At 45.0% G+C, this 17,623-nt stretch overlaps 1 protein-coding gene across 1 annotated transcript; it reads left to right on the top strand.

Annotated features, from left to right (window-relative positions):
- The first annotated feature begins 4,982 nt into the window (after positions 1 to 4,982).
- HAPSTR2 (HUWE1 associated protein modifying stress responses 2) lies at positions 4,983 to 6,326 on the top strand. Its single transcript, XM_047764911.1, has one exon. The coding sequence runs from the start codon at positions 4,998 to 5,000 to the stop codon at positions 5,826 to 5,828; it is 831 nt and encodes a 276-aa protein (XP_047620867.1). The 5' UTR covers positions 4,983 to 4,997; the 3' UTR covers positions 5,829 to 6,326.
- The last annotated feature ends 11,297 nt before the right edge of the window (positions 6,327 to 17,623 follow it).

The following is a 17,623-nucleotide window of genomic DNA, read 5'->3' on the forward strand; positions in this document are numbered from 1 at the left end:
TCCCTGACAGTCCCTAGTTAAAGCCTAGTTTGTAGTTTTTGACAGCAAACCAAGACCCTCTTGTTTGCTTCAGGAAAACTGGCTGGTTTGGGCCGTTGGCATTATTTTGGCGGTACCCGCATCCCAACAAGTCACCAGTCCTCTTGACCATGACTTATAATTGTGCCAGATTTTCATTGGGTGCTTTTTGTTTGAGACAGGTAGTACTAGTAGTGATGAAATTATTGTTCGCTTGGTTTTAATATATGACAAAGTATCTGGAAAGCAGGAATAAAGTGGTCTATTAAGATGATAAATTAAGGGGAAAAGCAACTAAATCAAATTACTTGAACGAATATATGTGTTTTGGGAATATATTTTAATTCTTCCATTTATTGCTTCTTAATTAGTCCATAACTCAGAAGGTTAAAAAACACCGTAGACAAGTGACATTTTATGAAATGAAATTTTTAAAATGTGCTTTTTCTGATAGTGGCACTTGATGTAAATAGTGTTCAGTAACTTTTTTTTTTTTTTTTTTACAATTTTACTTATTTTTGTCAACATGTTTGGAAATAGGAAAAGAGGCTAACTCAAAAGCTTTCAGTAGTTCTATTATTAAATGCACCTCATCTCCTTTTATGACTCCTTACCAGAAAAGACATGGCCTAAGAATTTCCACCTGCCTGATATGACACTTGTGAGAAGTCTTATCATACTTTAATTTCACAAAGATATTACCCAAAGTAACCAGTTTTGATAACCTTTGCCCTTGAAGGAGCCCCAAACTCAAGGGGAATGACAAACCTTGCCAAAAAAAAAAAAAAAAAATTAGAAATAGGCTTTCTTTCCCCTCTGTGGTCTAGTGGTGTCACTTAACTAAAACTCCTCAGTCTGTGACCTTGAGAAACCTAGAGGGCTAAATAGGAGGAGTAGAGCCTTGAAGGTCATCCTCTCCACAGCTACCCCAAAGGGGAGCAAATATTCATTATTATAACAGGTAAGTGTTTTTATAATTATGGCAGATGGTGATTGAAGCAAAGGCAATTCAAAAGGGGAGACACGCGAAAGCAATAATTTTGAATGTTTGACATTTGTTTTGAAACTACCTTACTACCCTATACCCTTTACCATCTGTCTGTTATCCCTCCCAACACCCACCTCTGTCTTCCCACAGGGCTCCATTGTCTGCAGTTCCTGTTTCTCAGGGGCGGAGCTGTGGGAGGCAGCCATGGGTGCCATAATAGGCACCTGCGGCCAGCACAATGGGCTGTGGGTGCTTGTGGGAGAGACAGATTGATGTATTGTGCATGGGGGAGGAGGGCTGTCACTTGAATCCATGTGAACCCAGGCTTTAGGGGCAAGGGAGATTGACAGCTTTTGTAGGTTGCATTTCTTTTTCAAAGCTTGGCTTTAATAGACAGTAAGTTTGGGGCCCCAGGCTTTCACTCCCATAATTCTAACAGGGCAATCACGAGCATTCAGCATTTCTTTTTACCCCCCTTGTTACGCATTAAATGATTTCAGTAAAGGAATGTGCAGCATTAATTAGAATTTGTTAGCAGATACCAAGGGGAAAAGTTTCTTCACAACAACTATAGGAGGTGTCATTTGTACAAAGACTTTTTTGTTTTCTTTCCCCATTACATTATCACTGCAATATGTAAGGTAGTGATTCTTTTCATTTAAATTAAGTGGAAAGCTACTAAATCTTGTTTTATTCTCCAAAAAGAATAAGGTCCTTAACACTTATCTTTTAACTTCTTTCATTTCCTAAGGTTGGTGTTTACTTTTGCTTTCAGTCCGACCCATTTACTGATCTGTGTGGTTGTGTATCCAGTTTTGTGTACCATTTAGCTCTTACAATTACAGGCAACTCACTACTGATCTATAAGGATTGTTTCAGGTGAAAATAGCTACCAATAATATTGAAAATCATTGACATACTGCGTCCCCTTTGGGAATGGCACGTTGAGAAATGCCAAAACTTAGACTCCTAGGTTTGTGTCCTAACTTATTTCCTAAAACTAATTTTTCCTAGTTGATAGTTAACCTTAGCCACAATATCAAATCTATGGAAGAATGGGGCAGCAGCCAAGGAATATTTTTTTCCCCACAGAACACTCATTCCTAAACCATGTCAGTATTTTAAACATCAAAAATATGCCCACCCCAAAACACACACAGATAGCATCATTTCCTTACAGTTAGTTAAAATGATCTTGGTTTTTATTTGGGTGGGTGGGGTTGATTTAGTTTCTATTTTCTATTCTTTTTAATATTCCTGACATTTTAGACTTCTATAGGAACAAAACTAACCTCAGATAGGACATCTTGTAAACACACTCCTTGCAATCTGGGAAAGTGATAAAACATTGAAAATTTTTGGTGCGATTTTTCTGATTTCTCTCTCATATCAAATTATTTTCTCTATGGAAGGAATTGGAGGCTAATTGAATTAGAATTTTTTCCTGTTCAGTTGTTTTATTTAAATGTGTTAAGGGCAACAGTGAAAAATATTGATTAAGTCTACCATTATTTCTCATAAAGAACATATTCCCACACAGTCGTCTGCCTCTGTCTATTATAATAATTTGGTGTGATGGTTTTAAAAGTAGTAGGGTGATAATAATTAGGGTGTGCGACACAGAAATTTCAATGCTGGATTCAACATTTCACCATGCAGGGCATGAAAATTGCCGACCGGGGCTAGTCAGCTCTAAGTACTAATTAACTAATTAATCAGGTGCTGAAACCAACTGAATGGAGGATACCAGCCAGACAACTCAAGCTCAAGCAGAGGGTTGTGCTCTTTCAAAGACAGTGCAGTCTTTCTTCTTGGTTTTTAACCCAATCAAAAATGAGGGGAGAAAATAGGATATGGTGTCCTACTGCCGGTCGTTTCAGTCCAAGTTAAAAACATGTGCCTCTGATAATAACTGTGAGGCACCGTGTACAGGGCAATCTTAAAGCTTTGGCAAACCTGCTATCTCCTTGGCCATGAACTGTTTCAGGGCTGGTATATGTGGGTGTGTGGGGGGGGGGTGGGAGGAGGCGCTGCCTTCTTGGAGTTTTCTCCTACAATATATATATTTTTTCACATAGGAGAATGAGAAACGTATTTCTCTTTTGGGGCTGATCTTAGGTCTTTTGCCTCATCCTTCGTTCATGCAAATGAGAAGAGTCCAATTACACATATGGTAAAAGGGTTTAATGAATCGTGAAAAAGCCCGGTTTGCAGAGAAAGGACACAATCCCCGCTTCTTCTTCTTCTTCTTCTCTTTTATAGTTAACTTAGAAACATGTATTTCTTTTAAGGAAGATGATAAAGCTTAATGATTAGATCATTTTATTTTATAGACTAAGTTCCATACTTGGGGATTATTAAACATGTTTTGCTAGAAGATTTAGCTTCCTTTATCTTTGGAAGAGTTAGCAAATATTCTACAACAAAAATTGCAAAACCCTGATTTTTCTCCTAAATTAAAGAAATTTCACATTAGTTCCTCCCATGTTCATGTTATTCTTAGCTCAGTGATCATTTTTTTTCTCTTAATACAGTTTGATCTGGAATTGTCTGCTCTGAAAAAGGGCTGCATCATTACAAGGCGTTGTTACTGAAGCCAAGGAAAGACTTCAGTATCAGAAACCGTTTTAGCTTAATTTTGGAATTATTATGGTGCTTTAACTAGCTAGAATTTTTAGAGTGTTGTAAATTAGATAAACTTTTTTTTCTTTCCTAAAACGTACTAAATTTTACACTAGAGCAGAAAATCCCGCGTTTGGGATTTCATTTCCTATTTATTTCCCTCTTTCTTCTTCATCCTGGAATTTTCAGTGGTTGAAAGTAGACCATACAGAAACCCCCAACACATTTTTTTTTTTTGTATGACAAAAAATCTTGAAAGAATACTGAGGGAAAAAAATCAATGTCATTTCTAGCCGTAACTCTTAGAATTTGGTAAGTATGCAACTAGCCCGGAAGAGGTGCTTTCCAGGGACAGCAGTAAAGTTCTAAATCAACGATCGGGAGTGCTTTCCAGAGACCTCGTCCGACAACCTTGTTGGGCACTTGGGGAAACTGAGGCCCGAGAAGCGGGGCGGGGGGGGGGGGAGGGGGCGAATGGCTGACGTGATTTTTTTTTTTTTTTCCTGTACAAAATCACTGCTTCGATCCACGGAAAACACCCCTTGGGCACCTACTGTGTGGCGGGCATCGCCGGGATTCCCACCGCCTGCCTATTCGCGAGGGCCGTGCTCTTTCCACTCTACCCCCCGGCCTTCCCGGATCGGCGCCCTGGATGTGATCGACACCATGAAGTTGCCCCATAATCCTCTCTGGCAACATAGGATGTAAAATTTGATCAGCTCATTGGATGAAGCCGACAAGTCTCAAAAATGTGTGAAAAGGGGGCCAAGCGGTAGGCAAGCGCCGCGTTGAGGCAGCGCTTCAGCCAGCCCCCCTTCGAGTTCCCGGTGCGGCAGCGGCGGCGGAGCGGGGGTTGGGGCCGAGCTGCGGGGCCGCGGCGGCGGCGGCGGCGACGACCGAGGCGGCGGCGGCGGCTGCGGGGAGGCCGCGGCGCCATGGGGGGGCCGTAGGAGCGGACCGCGGGGCCGGAAGGGGGCAGCGAGGCGGCGCCGGCGGCTGCGGAGTTGTCTCCGCGCGGTAGCCGGGGGCCGGGCCGGGCCGGGTCGGGCCGGGCCGGGCCGGGCCGGGCCGGGCCGGGCGGGGCGGGGCGGGGCGTGCACCAGGGCCGCGGGCGGCGCGCGCCGGAACGGTTGGCCTTAGGGCCCCGCCGCCCGCGCTCCCGCCCGCCGGCGCACGCGGAGGAGGCGGTGGCGGTGGCGGTAGCGGCGGTCTGCGGCGGCGGCGGCGGCAGTAGCGGCGGCAGTAGCGGCGGCGGCGGCCGCAGAAGGAGGAGGGGAGCTCGGAAGTGGAGGTGAGGTGGAGGTGGAGGAGCAAGAGTAGGCGGAGGAGGAGGCAGCGGTAGAGGAGAGGAGCGGCCAGAAGGAGGAGGATGGAGGAGCAGCCGAAGGAGGGCGAGGCCGAGGTCGCGGAGCCCTGGTTCTCTAAGTGGGAGCGCCAGTGCCTGGCCGAGGCCGAGCAAGAAGAGGAGCTGCCCCCCGATCTGCAGGAGGAGGCGGCCCCTGAGGCGGCGGGGCTCAGGAGCGAGCAGCAGAAGCTGTGGCACCTCTTCCAGATCTCAGCCACCGCTGTGGCCCAGCTCTACAAGGATACGGGGTGCCAACAGCCAGGACTCTCCATGTGGGACCCCTTCCAGAATGCGGCCATGGCTGTGACCAGCCTCTACAAAGAGAGCGGGGATGCCCATCAACGAAGTTTTGACCTGGGCATCCAGGTTGGCCACCAGCGTCGCATCCGAGATGTGCTGGAATGGGTGAAAAAGGGCCGGAGCACCATTCTCCGCGAAGATCTGATTAGCTTTCTGTGTGGCAAGGTGCCCCCCGCCACTCCGCCGCCCCGCACCCCGAGGACGCCGCCGAAGCCACCCGCCGGGGCCGCCAGCCAGGCCGCGGCCACCGAGTCCAGCTCCTCGGTGGACGTCGACCTGCAGCCGTTCCACGAGGCCATCGCCCTGCACGGCCTCAGCGGTGCCATGGCGAGCATCAGCGTGAGATCCGGCGCGCCGGGCTCGCCGCCTCAGGCCAGCGGCGTCGCTAGCGGTGGCCGCCGAAGAAGTAGCTTCCTCGAGGACGACTCGAACCCCATCGACCCAGAAGACCTGGCCCTGCGCCTGGACAGTGGGGGGACCCGCAAGCGCACCTCAGCCCAGTGCGGCGATGGCGACATAGACTCCCCAAGCCACAAGCGCAACCGAATGGTCTAAACGGCCTGGCGGGTCGCCCGCCGCCATATTGCTCGCGAGCCAACTCGGCCGCCCACACGCTTGTGGAAAAGGGCGCTTGACCATCTCTTCTTCCTCTAAGTTAAACAAAGATTTGTATCAGTTTGCCACAAAGAAACTTTAAAAGTATTCCAGAAGAGGCCTCGTGTGACTCTGACTTTCCCGTGATAACTAGCAGAGAACAAGTATCCTGTAGTAGTTAGCAAGACCATTTAACGCAGAAGTATCCGGTCAAGCGGGAACCCGGTTTATCTTGTTCGCGGTTATATTCCTTAGCATCTAGCGCAGTTGCTGGTGCTCAATAAATGTTTGTTGAATGAATAAATGTGACCTTATTTGAAAGACTTAAAGGGGAAGGACTAACAGGTGTTTGCTTGGTTATAGGATACTTTTAGCCTTTGTCCTTTGATGTTTGCTTTAACCGTTTTTGCTGGTTCCGTTACATTTTATCACAATGTAAAACATGACATCCTTGTGAAATCTGGAGTCCTTCGTTTTTGCTCCACTGTACCGTGCACCTAATTTCTAGGAAGAAACTGTGCAGAGTGTACATATTAGGCTGTGAGGGTTTTTTTTTTTTTTTTTTCCTTCTTCTAATAGTTATTCTGGTGATTGTGCGATGGGGTAAAGAGGCGCCATCACGGTTGGGCAGATAATGCTTGATATTGAGTCAATTTAATGCTCTTTTTAGGGGAGTTAAGCCAACAATTGAGATTCTGAGATCAAAGATGGAATTCCTGGTGACCCAGTGGTGCTCCTTTTTCTTGGGAATATAAAGCTCCCTTTCCTGAGGTTGTATCTTTTTTGGTGATCTCTGTTTGGAGTGGAGGCCGAAGTGGAATGAACTACTGGGTTTTATTTCGGGGTATAGCATGATATAATTAAGAGCATGAGCTTTGTTTTAAAGGGATCAACAGCAGAATTCTGGCCCCGCACATTTCACTGCATGATTTTGGGCAAACCACTTAATGTCTATTGACCTCGGTTTTTTATCTGTAAAATGGAACGATGTGTCCCCTAAGGTCGTTGTCAGGATAAGAAGAGGTCCATACTTCAAGTATCTAGCACAATGCGTGGCACCTAAAGGTACTCCGTAAGTGTTCTCTCTTGTCTATAAATAAAAATCAGTAAAACATTAAAATCCACTCTATTTTAGAAAAAGCTGGAAAATAGGTCAATTTAGAAATCAGAAAGTAGAATCTGTATTGAACTGGAAACTACTGTTATATAGTTGAAACTTACCTAAATACCCCAGATCTTATGTTAATTTTAAGTGTGTTTACCTCATGAGTACTCAGAATCATCACTCTGGATATTAGGGCAGCCTTGTAGTTCCTAACGCCGCCTGAGGGACTCACCTTGCAGCTAGAGTAGTGAAAGATTCCCTCTTCTGGCCTGAAAGAATATGAGAAGAAGGGTAAGGATGGAAATGATTTGGAAGTAAAAGTCCCAGGGACGCTAAAAGGCCAAAGTAGTTCTGAATAGGGGTTGAGGTGGAATAGAGGTGACGAAAGGGGTAGAGTGGGTGGGATGGGGGTGGAGGAGGTGGAAGTAAGGTCACGGAAGGGGTGGGGGGGAAGTGAAAATGTCCAAATTGTCCCAGGCTCTCCCAAAACCAGTGCATAAAATAGTAGAGCGAGAAGAGTAGTGCCTTGCCTTTAGGTTCACATCAAAGAGTTCTTTCTGTTTATTAGTGTGGCCTTTGGAATATGAATAAATTCGGAATAGATCGGTAATTGACCAATGAGTTAAAATAACACAACAAAATAAACTGAATTCCCTAATAGAATAAAAGCTTACTACTGAGGTACTCTGGAAGCACTTACTCAGGCACTGTGCTAGGCGCCGAGAAGGGATGTTAAAAAAAAAACCACAAAAACAATCCTTATCCTCAAAGAGCACAACCTGGCTTGGAAGATAAATTAGTCCAGAAAGCACTTCTAATTGTACGCAAAGCACCCGACGGCTATACAGAGGAATCGAGAGGACAGAGGCCTTCCTGGTCACAGCTTCTGGAGGAGGCAGCAGTTGAACTGGGACAAGAAAAATAGGTGGGCGGGGGGGCACAGGGGATACTAGCAGGAGAAGGACATCTCACAAAGTTTGAGAAGGAGGAAAACAGCCTAGTAGGTACTCCCAGGTACTGGGTGGAGGGGAGGCGGGGGAAGGCAAAGTCCAGAGGGTCTCAAATGCCTGGCCCAGTACTTTAGATTCTGTCCTTGGGCAGGAGGGGACACCACCCAGTCTGTGCTTTAGGAAGATTTCTCTGGCAGGGTGCCTGGTTGTCCAGCAGAGAGATGAGTCGCTGGAGCAGGGGCCAGCCGAGGTAACCCTGTAGGATGCTCTTTGCTGGGGACATTGCCATGTGGTTAGCCCGGACTGTGGAGATGTTTAACCTGACAAGGCTCTCTGGGAAGCCTTTGCTTCCTCACGCTCGCACACCTCAAATCATACCAGGTAGCAAGCACCTTCATCTGCGTCCTGCACTGCTGCAAGGCAGAGAAAGCCCTTGGTTCCAGCTGCAGAATCTCTTGGAGGGCTGGACTTTTTTTTTTTTTTTTTCTTTTTAGGGCTGCACCCGCAGCATGTGGAAGTTCCTAGGCTAGGGGCCCAATCGGAGCTGCAGCTGCTGGCCTACACCACAGCCATAGCTACCACAACACCGGATCCGAGCTGCCTCTGCGACCTACGCGCAACTTTCGGCAACACCGGATCCTTAATCCACTGAGTGAGGCCAGGGATCGAACCCACATCCTCATGGGTACTAGTCAGGTTCTTAACCTGCTGAGCCACGATGGGAACTCCAGAGGGCTAGTGTTGAAGAAGGAAAAGATCCGTGCTGTTTATTATTCTCCTGCCTATTGTGTTTGAGGGCCCTTCTCCAGTGGAATCACAGGGGCACTGGTGGGGGGCAGTGGGGGGTGAGGCTACAGGACTGACTGAGCAACTGCAGCAGTTTGAACAGGTAGGTATAGGGTTATAAGAGGGCATGTCAGTGTGAGGGCGGGGACCTCATTTGTCTTGTTTCCTTCTGTAATCCCCAGGGCCTAACAGTGCCTGATCCATGGGCATAATACATTTTTATTAAATGAATGGACGAGTAAGCCCTGTCCAGACCCGGTTATAGCTGTTCTCCCTTTCTCTGTTTACCTACTCCCGGGAAAAGCACCTGAAGCCCATGCTCTAGTTTCTAGATGATTCTTCCCGGCGTGCCTTTAACTGTTAGATTTAGCATTTTGCAAAGTGTGGTCAGCCCCTGACTGCCCCCCTCGAGGGTTCCCTGAGTTGCTTATGAGGCTGGCAGCTCCAGAAGCTCCCTCCAGGTGAATTGCAGTCTCGGTGGGAGGGGCCCAGAAGCAATTGTGATGCACAGTGAAGTCAGCAACCAAGGGACCCCATTGTGAGATTTGTGATTGATTCTAGGGGCTGATCTTTGTTGGTGAACTGTCTGTGCAGGCTTAAAGGGGATCCCCCATTTGTACATATTACTCTTATCATGACTTTGTATATTTCATGCATTTCTCTTCTAGGGGCACAGATGAGAAGACTGAAGAGCAAACAAGTGAAATTTCCTCATTTTTGTTCTTTTATAGGAGGCTGAGAAGACTTTGGTTTCCTGACCTCTAGCTGAGTATTTTATCCACTAGGCCCCTGCTTCCAAATCAAAATTCTGAACTGAGAGTTAGGAAACACTGCCTTTTGTGGAATAATGATGGAGGAAAGGTCAGGGGAGGATGGGTTGTTAATCAGCCTGGGGCTCTGAGGTTTACAGATCTCTTCCAGAAGCATGTGCATGGTGGGGTCCTCCCCAGATTTTGAGCCAGGAGGGACCTCGGGCAGGGTTAACTATTCGGCTTGCAAATGGGACAACTGACCTCACCAGGCGGGGCCGCAGTGACTTATTGGTGAGACTCCTACCCCATACCAGGTTCCAGTCCGATGCTCACTTCACTGTGCCTCCCTCAGTTATATTGTGTATGACCTTTTAATTCATAAGTTGATGATCAAGTGGAGCTAGGAAACTGGTACTGTTGTGAAGCCCCTCTGCCGGCAAGTGTGCTCTCTTTCCTCCGTCGTGTTTGGGGGAACGGTTGGAGTCGTGCATTCAGGGAACATAAGACACCCCTTGCCACCACCACTGCACTCTAGCCACCAGCCAAATGGGACCGCTTGAAGTTCCCTGAACTTCTTCCCATCTCTGGCCTCTGGGCCCTTTTACCTTGTTGCTTCCTTGGCCTCTAAAGCCCTGCCCTAAACTCTTCGTTTACCTCTCTCCCATTCGGCCTCGAAGCTCACCTCAGGCTTTACCTCTTTTTTTTTTCTTTTTTTTTTTTTTTTGTGATACCTTCCCTGCCCTTCCAAGTTGGGGTTAAATGCCCCTCCGCAAAGTTTCCACTTCTTTCTCCTTGCCGTGTTTGTGTCTTTGCCCCAGTGGGCCGTAAACCATCAAGTTTCATCCCAAGAGGGTCTCTCCTCTGGCGTCGTGTGAGAATCTCCATCACCGCAGGTGTAGGCTGAAAAGACAGCGTCAACGTTACAACCCACTTTTATATTTTTGAATGAAAGACTATTTTGGTCCTAAAATTATGTTGTGGGAAGAAAAGCTCAAAACAAAACTTTGCAGGAGCAGTTTTAGACTATCAGGCATTAAATGTGCTTCCCCAACGAAGTGTAGCGTAAGAAGAGCTATCAGTGTTCTTTCTCCTTTGTAGATATGATTGTCCTGTTTCAGGCGTCAGTGGCAAGCACACCCAGGATCCTGGCTCAAGCCTTGACTTTCCCAATAACTGACCTTGAATAAGTCAGCCCTGTATTTTGCTTGGTCTGTGAAGAAAGGAGTCAGTTGTATTCGATGATCTTTCAGGTCTCCCCAAGCTCTCTGGCACTTGCTGATCTGTGATTTAATTCAATAGGCAGTGATAGCGATAACCTTCTTCCCATGATAGTCTCATTTGGATCATCTAGTGTCTGACCGAATGAGCTCTATGTGCCCCTTGAAATCAGAACTGCTGTGTTGAAAAAATTCCAAGCCAGAGGACTGACCGGGTGGTGACGGCCTGGCCCGCTTGTAAGATGCGAATGTGTGAGCAGACAGCAGGGATCACCTCGCCTTTGGTTCCTTCTTCCTTAGGAGGTCAGGAAGTTTAAAAAAAACCAAACAAACCCATTTGGAATGCCTAAGGGGTATTTTACAGTCAAATGCCCCCTTATTTGGGCACTTTTCTTTCTGAAAAATAATAAGTGGAGCAGGAGGATGTTACACAGAGAGATGAGTTCACAGGCTCACTGGACTAAAGCGGGACCTGGAGGGCCCCTGAGCCCACATGTCCCAACTCTGGTGAGGACAGGATTAGGCACCATCCTGGATCCGTGAGCTGCTCTATTCATCTTAAAGATCTTTTCATAGAGTCCAAAGCCTTCCTCAGGCAGGTCTTTCTGAAAACCCCCGATTCCGAGGAATATAGCCCAGTGTGCTTGCTTTCCTGCCTGACTGCTGGGCAGCAGCTAACCATCTCAGTGCATAATCCTCCTGTATTTGTCAAAACTCTCATCTCCAAACCTAGGCTTTGAACATTTATTTATTTATTATTTTATTTTGGTATTTTATGGCCGCACCCCAGGCACGTGGAAGTTCCCAGGCTAGGGGTTAAATCAGAGCTGCAGGTGCCGGCCCATGCTACAGCCACAGCAACGCCAGATCCAAGCTGCTGCAGTCGGATTCTTCACCCACTGCGCCATAGCAGGGACACATGAATTACTTTTTAGGTCCAGCAAAATGGTAATTTGGAACTATTTCACCAAAAGCTTTTAAATGATATATTTAAATAAAATAACAATGGGAAAGACAATAAATCCAGAAGCTTCAAATTATCCTAAGGACATTTGGAGAACAGTCACCCGGTATCTACCATTCATGCAGGAGGAATTGTTGTTTCCTGGGATAATGATTCTAAATAAGAGAGTTGAAGAAGAGTTTAAAATCTTGTAGCAATGAGGTCCGTTGTGGCTCAGCAGGTTAAGAACCTGACTTGTATCCATGAGGATTCAGGTTCAATCCCTGGTCTCACTCAGTGGCTTAAGGATCCGGTGTTGCCATGAACTGCAGTCTAAGTTGCAGTCGTGGCTCGGATCCTGCGTTGCTGTGGCTGTGGTGTAGGCTGGCAGCTGTAGCTCCTATTTGACCCCTAGCCTGGGAACCTCCATGTGCTGTGGGTGTGGCCCTAAAAAGACAAAAAGACGAAAAAAAAAAATCTTGTGGCAAGGTGAGTGTCGTGAAATTACTTTTTTTTTTATTTTTTGTTTTTCAGGGCTGCACCTGCAGCGTGTGCAAGTTCCCAGGCCAAGGGTGGAAATGGAGCTGCAGCTGCCGGCCTACACCTGCTGCAACGCCAGATGGGAGCCAAGTCTGCAACCGACACTGCAGCTGGCGGCAATGCTGGATCCTTTAACCCACTGAGCGAAGCCAGGGGTTGAACCCGCATCTTCGTGGATGCTAGTCGGGTTCTTAAGCTGCTGAGGCACAACAGGACCTCTCGGCTTTGGACATTTAAAGAAACTCCAGTTCCTTTAATTTTTTCCCATCTTTTCTTTCTTCCATTATTTTGTTTTGGTTTTTCCAACCTCTTGGTCGGATATAATACTTTGTGTTTCTACCATTCCTAATACACGGCCCCAATCTCCCACATGTGGCATATATTAGCGTCTTACATTTACTCTCCTATCCCTAATAGAGACCCTGGTTGCAAGTTTCTCTCTTGTTCTTTACTTCTCGAAATCCCAAGCTTTCTTGACACCGGTCCCCCATTTGGTGTTTAAGTGTGAGTATCTTAAATTGGAAGCTTATGGGAAAGTTGGGAGAAATGTTAGATCATTAAGAAAATCATGTGCCAAACCACGTGGGAGCCTCTTAAATACAACTTTGGTGGTCATGACCCTGGCCGGGGGGGAAGCCTGTGATGTCACCCCTTCCCCGAGTCCCAGTTTCACGGATAGTATCTCTGAATGGAATTGTCTGAGGGAGATTGTTCCTTGTGAAAAGTTCACATGATGGAGTTTGAAGAGCTTGTTTCGCTCGGAGCCCAGCAGGACAGAGTGGTCTGGAATGCAGCATTCAGTGTGTTCTGTTTGGCTGAAAGCTGTCACAGGGAACAAGTACTTAGCAAACAGCATGAACAAGGATTTGAACTAGAAAACGAGAAGGGCCTTGACAACATTGTAATAGTGGCTTGTCTCCTCAAAAACTGCTCAGTGGTACACAAGCAGGTGATAAAGACGACTAGGAAAATACGTAAATGGATTGGGGTCTCATTCAAAACAGCCCAGCGTAAAGAGGGTCCTGCTATGGGTCAAGTTGGAACAGGAGTTGTGGGGTCACTGTGACCATCTCCGCTTTACTGTCGGGGGGTTGGCCTCTTTTAAGGCAAGAGTCGCAGACCGAGTCTGTGCCTGAGGATGTGAACACAACCTATTGAAAATAGATCGATCTGTCAGCTGCATGGTCTCAGCTCACAGTGTCCGATGTCTGGGCTGAATGTTTTTATATTTTGCTGAACGAACCGAAGAGACCTGTTGATACCGCTTTTAGCTTTTCGTGCTTTAAGTGGAATTACGTGCAATTTAACAGGGCTCTTCTTTCAGTATTTACATTCCCTTTGCTTGAAAATCGGTTCTTCTCATCTCTCTCTCTCTCTCTCTTTGTTTTTTTGTTTGTTTGTTTGTTTGTTTGGTCTTTTTAGGGCTGCATCCGAGGCATATGGAGGTGCCCAGGCTAGGATTTGAATTGCCTCGGAGCTGCAGCCACCAGCCTACACCACAGCCACAGCAACGCTGGATCCTTAACCCGCTGAGCGAGGCCAGGGATCGAACCTGCATCCTCATGGTTCCTAGTCGGATTCGTTTCTACTGAGCCATGATGGGAACTCCCTCATTTCTCTTTTTTATTGAGGTATAATTGACAAATACAGTTGTAAGATATTTAAAGTGCACAACGTGATGATTTGATGTACGTGTACATTGCAAAATGGTCCCCCGTCTACTTAACCAGATCTTCCTGTTCCTTCAAGTCTCTTTTTAATACTCCAATTCAAGTGCTACCTGTGCCTTATACATGGAGCTCAAATCTTCGTGGATGATAAAATTTAACTGCCGCAGGTGTGTGTAATAGTCGGAGGCTCTATCATGATACTGTCCCCAGGGGTCATGCCACAGGAGGGCTCCTGCTTTAAGTGAAACTTGCCGAGAAGAAGGTGTTGATTACAACGAAGGCTACGTTTCTACCCAGTTCTGCTCTGAAGCAGCTAGTGCTCTAGCAAGGATCCCAGTAGTTGTTATATAAAGGGCCCAGGGAGCACAGCATCCACCGTGAATACATGTTAATAGACTCAGTGGAGAGCTTCAGTGTTGTGTATGGACATACCCTGGTTCATTGACTTCAGTTTAAAAAGAGATCAAATCCAATTAGACAGCCTCTTCCAAATTCAATTCAATTCAACAAACATTGTTAGGATGCAAGGCACTGTGCTACCTCATGCAAAGCATTTGTATTTTATTTTACCTTTTTGGTTTGTTGTGGCATCGTGTCAGCACAAGTTGGTAAATATTGAGGTTTCTTTGTTCAGGAACTTCGAGAATGCTTTTTCTTAGTTACTTGTAACTCTTGAAAAATTTTATAATTCTCTTCTCTGCTTGGAAGGCTTTTATTTGGACCTCCTACTCGTACCAGCTTGGACAGAGTCAGGTATTTTGGAGATGAAAATGTAGCCTTGTATGAGTGCTTTTGTCCGATGGTTTTGGGGGTCCTCTTGGCCTCGAGGAGATGGTGGAAGTGCTCATTATTAGCCATTAGGTTTTAAGAATAGATTCTTTTTGGGAGCAGGGTCCAATTTTCGTGCTCTCTATTGGAAATATAATGCAAGTCACATATATAATTCTAAATTTTCTAGTAGCCCATGAAAAAAGAAAAAAGTGAATTAATTTTAATAATATATTTTATTTAACGCAATATAGCTAAAATATTTTCATTTCACTGGGCAATCAATATAAAAATGACTAATGAGATATTTTACGTTATTTTAACTATCTTGTACTAAGTCTTTGAAACCCAGTGTGTGTTTTATATTTACAATATATCTACCTCCAGTTGGGGTGGAGGCTTATGATAACTCAAGTACACGGATCTCCCTTGAGGGATTTAACAATACGGCTATACTCAGCTCCATCTAGAGTGGGAGTCCCTGCTATCAGATCTGAGATCATTGACCATTGTTCTTTCAAGAACAGCAATTATGATTCTTATGTTATATACTGATTTTTCTATTTTTCTAAAAATATGCCTACAGTCAGCTGTTGCTCCATGGACTTGCCCCCCAAATTATAAGATTCAGTAAGGAGGGGAACACCTTAAACTTTGAAGCAGATAGGGCACAGGAAAAAAAGGAAACACTTCCCTTAACAGTAAATGCACAATTCTCATTCCCTTTAACAGTCAGCAGTGCTTACAGAGCAACTGTTATGTGTAAGGCCATGTGTAGGTGCCTCGAAGGATCTACAGTGATGACCAAGACATGGTTCCTGACCTCAGGAGCTTAGATGATACTCTTGTGAGTGAAGCAGTACACAAGGGTATATGCACACACACACAAATTCTAAGATAAACTAAATTGGAATGAGTGCCGCTGCTAGAGGGATACCACTTGTATTTGGGGCACAGGCTAGGGAGAGGTTTATTCTAATTGAAGAGATTCAGGGGCTGGTTATGGAAGAGGTAACTCAACAGGGTCTTGAAGGATCGGTATTTTCAAGTCAGTTAATCTAATGAGCTACTCCCAACATACTCTACAGGATCAAACTTGAAACAGCTCCTAACAGAGCTGAAGTTCGCTGATCAAATCACCTGGGGATTTTCTGCGCACATTTTTTCAATGGAGTCAGCCTGGAGCGAAGCTATTCTTCATCCCCACAACCACCCCCTTGTTGCAAGTGCCAGAGACAGGCTAGGTTAGCTCCAGCCCAACGTGGCTTTTCTGATGTCACCTGACTGTATGCTTTTCCTTTTCAGGCCAAGGCTCCAAACATAGGTTATTTGATTAAAATTATGTTCTTTGATGGACCTAGAGAAATTCCCATTAAGTGAAATAAGTCAAAGACAAATACCACATGATATCACTCATACATGGAATCAAAAAAATAATACAAATGAACTTATTTACAGAACAGAAACAGACTCACAGACATACAAAATATGCTTATGGTTACCCAAGGGGGAAGGGAGGCGAGGGGGATAAATGAGGGGTATGGGATTAACAGATACACACTACTATACGTAAAATAGATAAGCAAGAAGGATTTACTGTATAGTACAGGGAACTATATTCAATATCTCATAATAATCTCTAATGGCAAATAATCAGAAATATATATAAACATACATATATGCATATGTGTGTGTGTATATATATATATACATAAACAGAATCACTTTGCCGTACGCCTGAAACTAACACAATATTGTAAATCAACTATAGTTCAATTTTAAAAGATTATGTTCTTTGATATGAGACTTTCCTGTTATGGAGCCACTGATTATAATTCCCATTGTAGGCTTTGGAAGGGAGAGTAGAGGGCATTTTATTGTTATTATTAATTATCAACTTTGTCTAGCCTTTTACAGTTTACCAAGTGTTTTCACATAGATGATTACATTAGATTCTCAGGGTCTGTTTATGTGACATCATTACGGCTAAGGAAATTGAGCCCCGGAAAGATATGCTGACTTTGCCACCGTCCCTTGGCTAGTACATGGAGAAGCTGGATTCCACCAAGGTCTTTTGACTTCCTGGCCAGTGTCCTTACCTTGCTCCTACCCTGCTTTTCTGCTTCCCCCAAGCCCTATCCTTCAAGTGCCCGGAGATAAGGATATGCAGGCTAGCTATCTGTTAAAGCAACTTAGTAAACAAAAATCCAACTACTAACAATAGGTAAATTATAAAGGGAATATTCACATTGTAAAACAATATTTCATTGGTTCAAAAAGTGAGCTTCAATGGAGAGATTAGAATATAATTTCATTTACCGAAAAATAATCTTACACCCAGCAGCTGAAGAGGACGTTTATTTGGTGAAGTAAAATATACATAGCTGCAGGTCATTACTTGACATTGGCAAGAGTAATTTCTTCATATTAGTCAGTTTTTTATTTCCAAAAATGTGTTCTAACCTGAAACCTCTGAAATCAGTGCAGAATTTCAAATTGAGTAGTTTTTTTCTTTCTTCCTGGTAAAACGCTCTTTTTCATACTCAACGAGTTTCACAGGATGGAATGTACTTTATTTTCCAAACCATGAAAGTAAAAACCATCACTCTGTCCTTAGGAAATTTTGCTCCTGGTTCCTTGTTTTGTTTTTGTTGTTGTTGTTGTTGTTTTAAAAATCGGTCTCAGCTCTTTAATTGGGGGTTCCCAGAGAAGCTGGCAGTGGCCCTGCATACCAGGTGGAGTGTGTTGCTATGACATGACACTGATAGGAGTCTGAATCGCCATCTTTTATAGATATGAGCTAGTTTCTTGTTTTGATGAAACTCCTAGTTCCCTTTCCCAGGGTGTTCTGAAGAATCATCAGCCTTAACAATGGTGTGGAAGAGTCAGGTCTGACATACAATGCAACCAATTAACAAGAAAACCCTAGAAGCAGCAAAACCTACTGGCATGGGTCACAACCTTATATATTCTGTATCTTATTACCATTTGATATACATCGAGATGAGGCAAATAAGCAATTTTA

Source organism: Phacochoerus africanus, chromosome X (assembly GCF_016906955.1).
Source record: "Phacochoerus africanus isolate WHEZ1 chromosome X, ROS_Pafr_v1, whole genome shotgun sequence".
Lineage (NCBI taxonomy): Eukaryota > Metazoa > Chordata > Mammalia > Artiodactyla > Suidae > Phacochoerus > Phacochoerus africanus.

What these genes read in the sequence shown, in the direction of transcription:
- HAPSTR2 (XM_047764911.1), top strand. Translation starts at nt 4,998, where the DNA reads ATGGAGGAGCAGCCGAAGGAGGGCGAGGCCGAGGTCGCGGAGCCCTGG.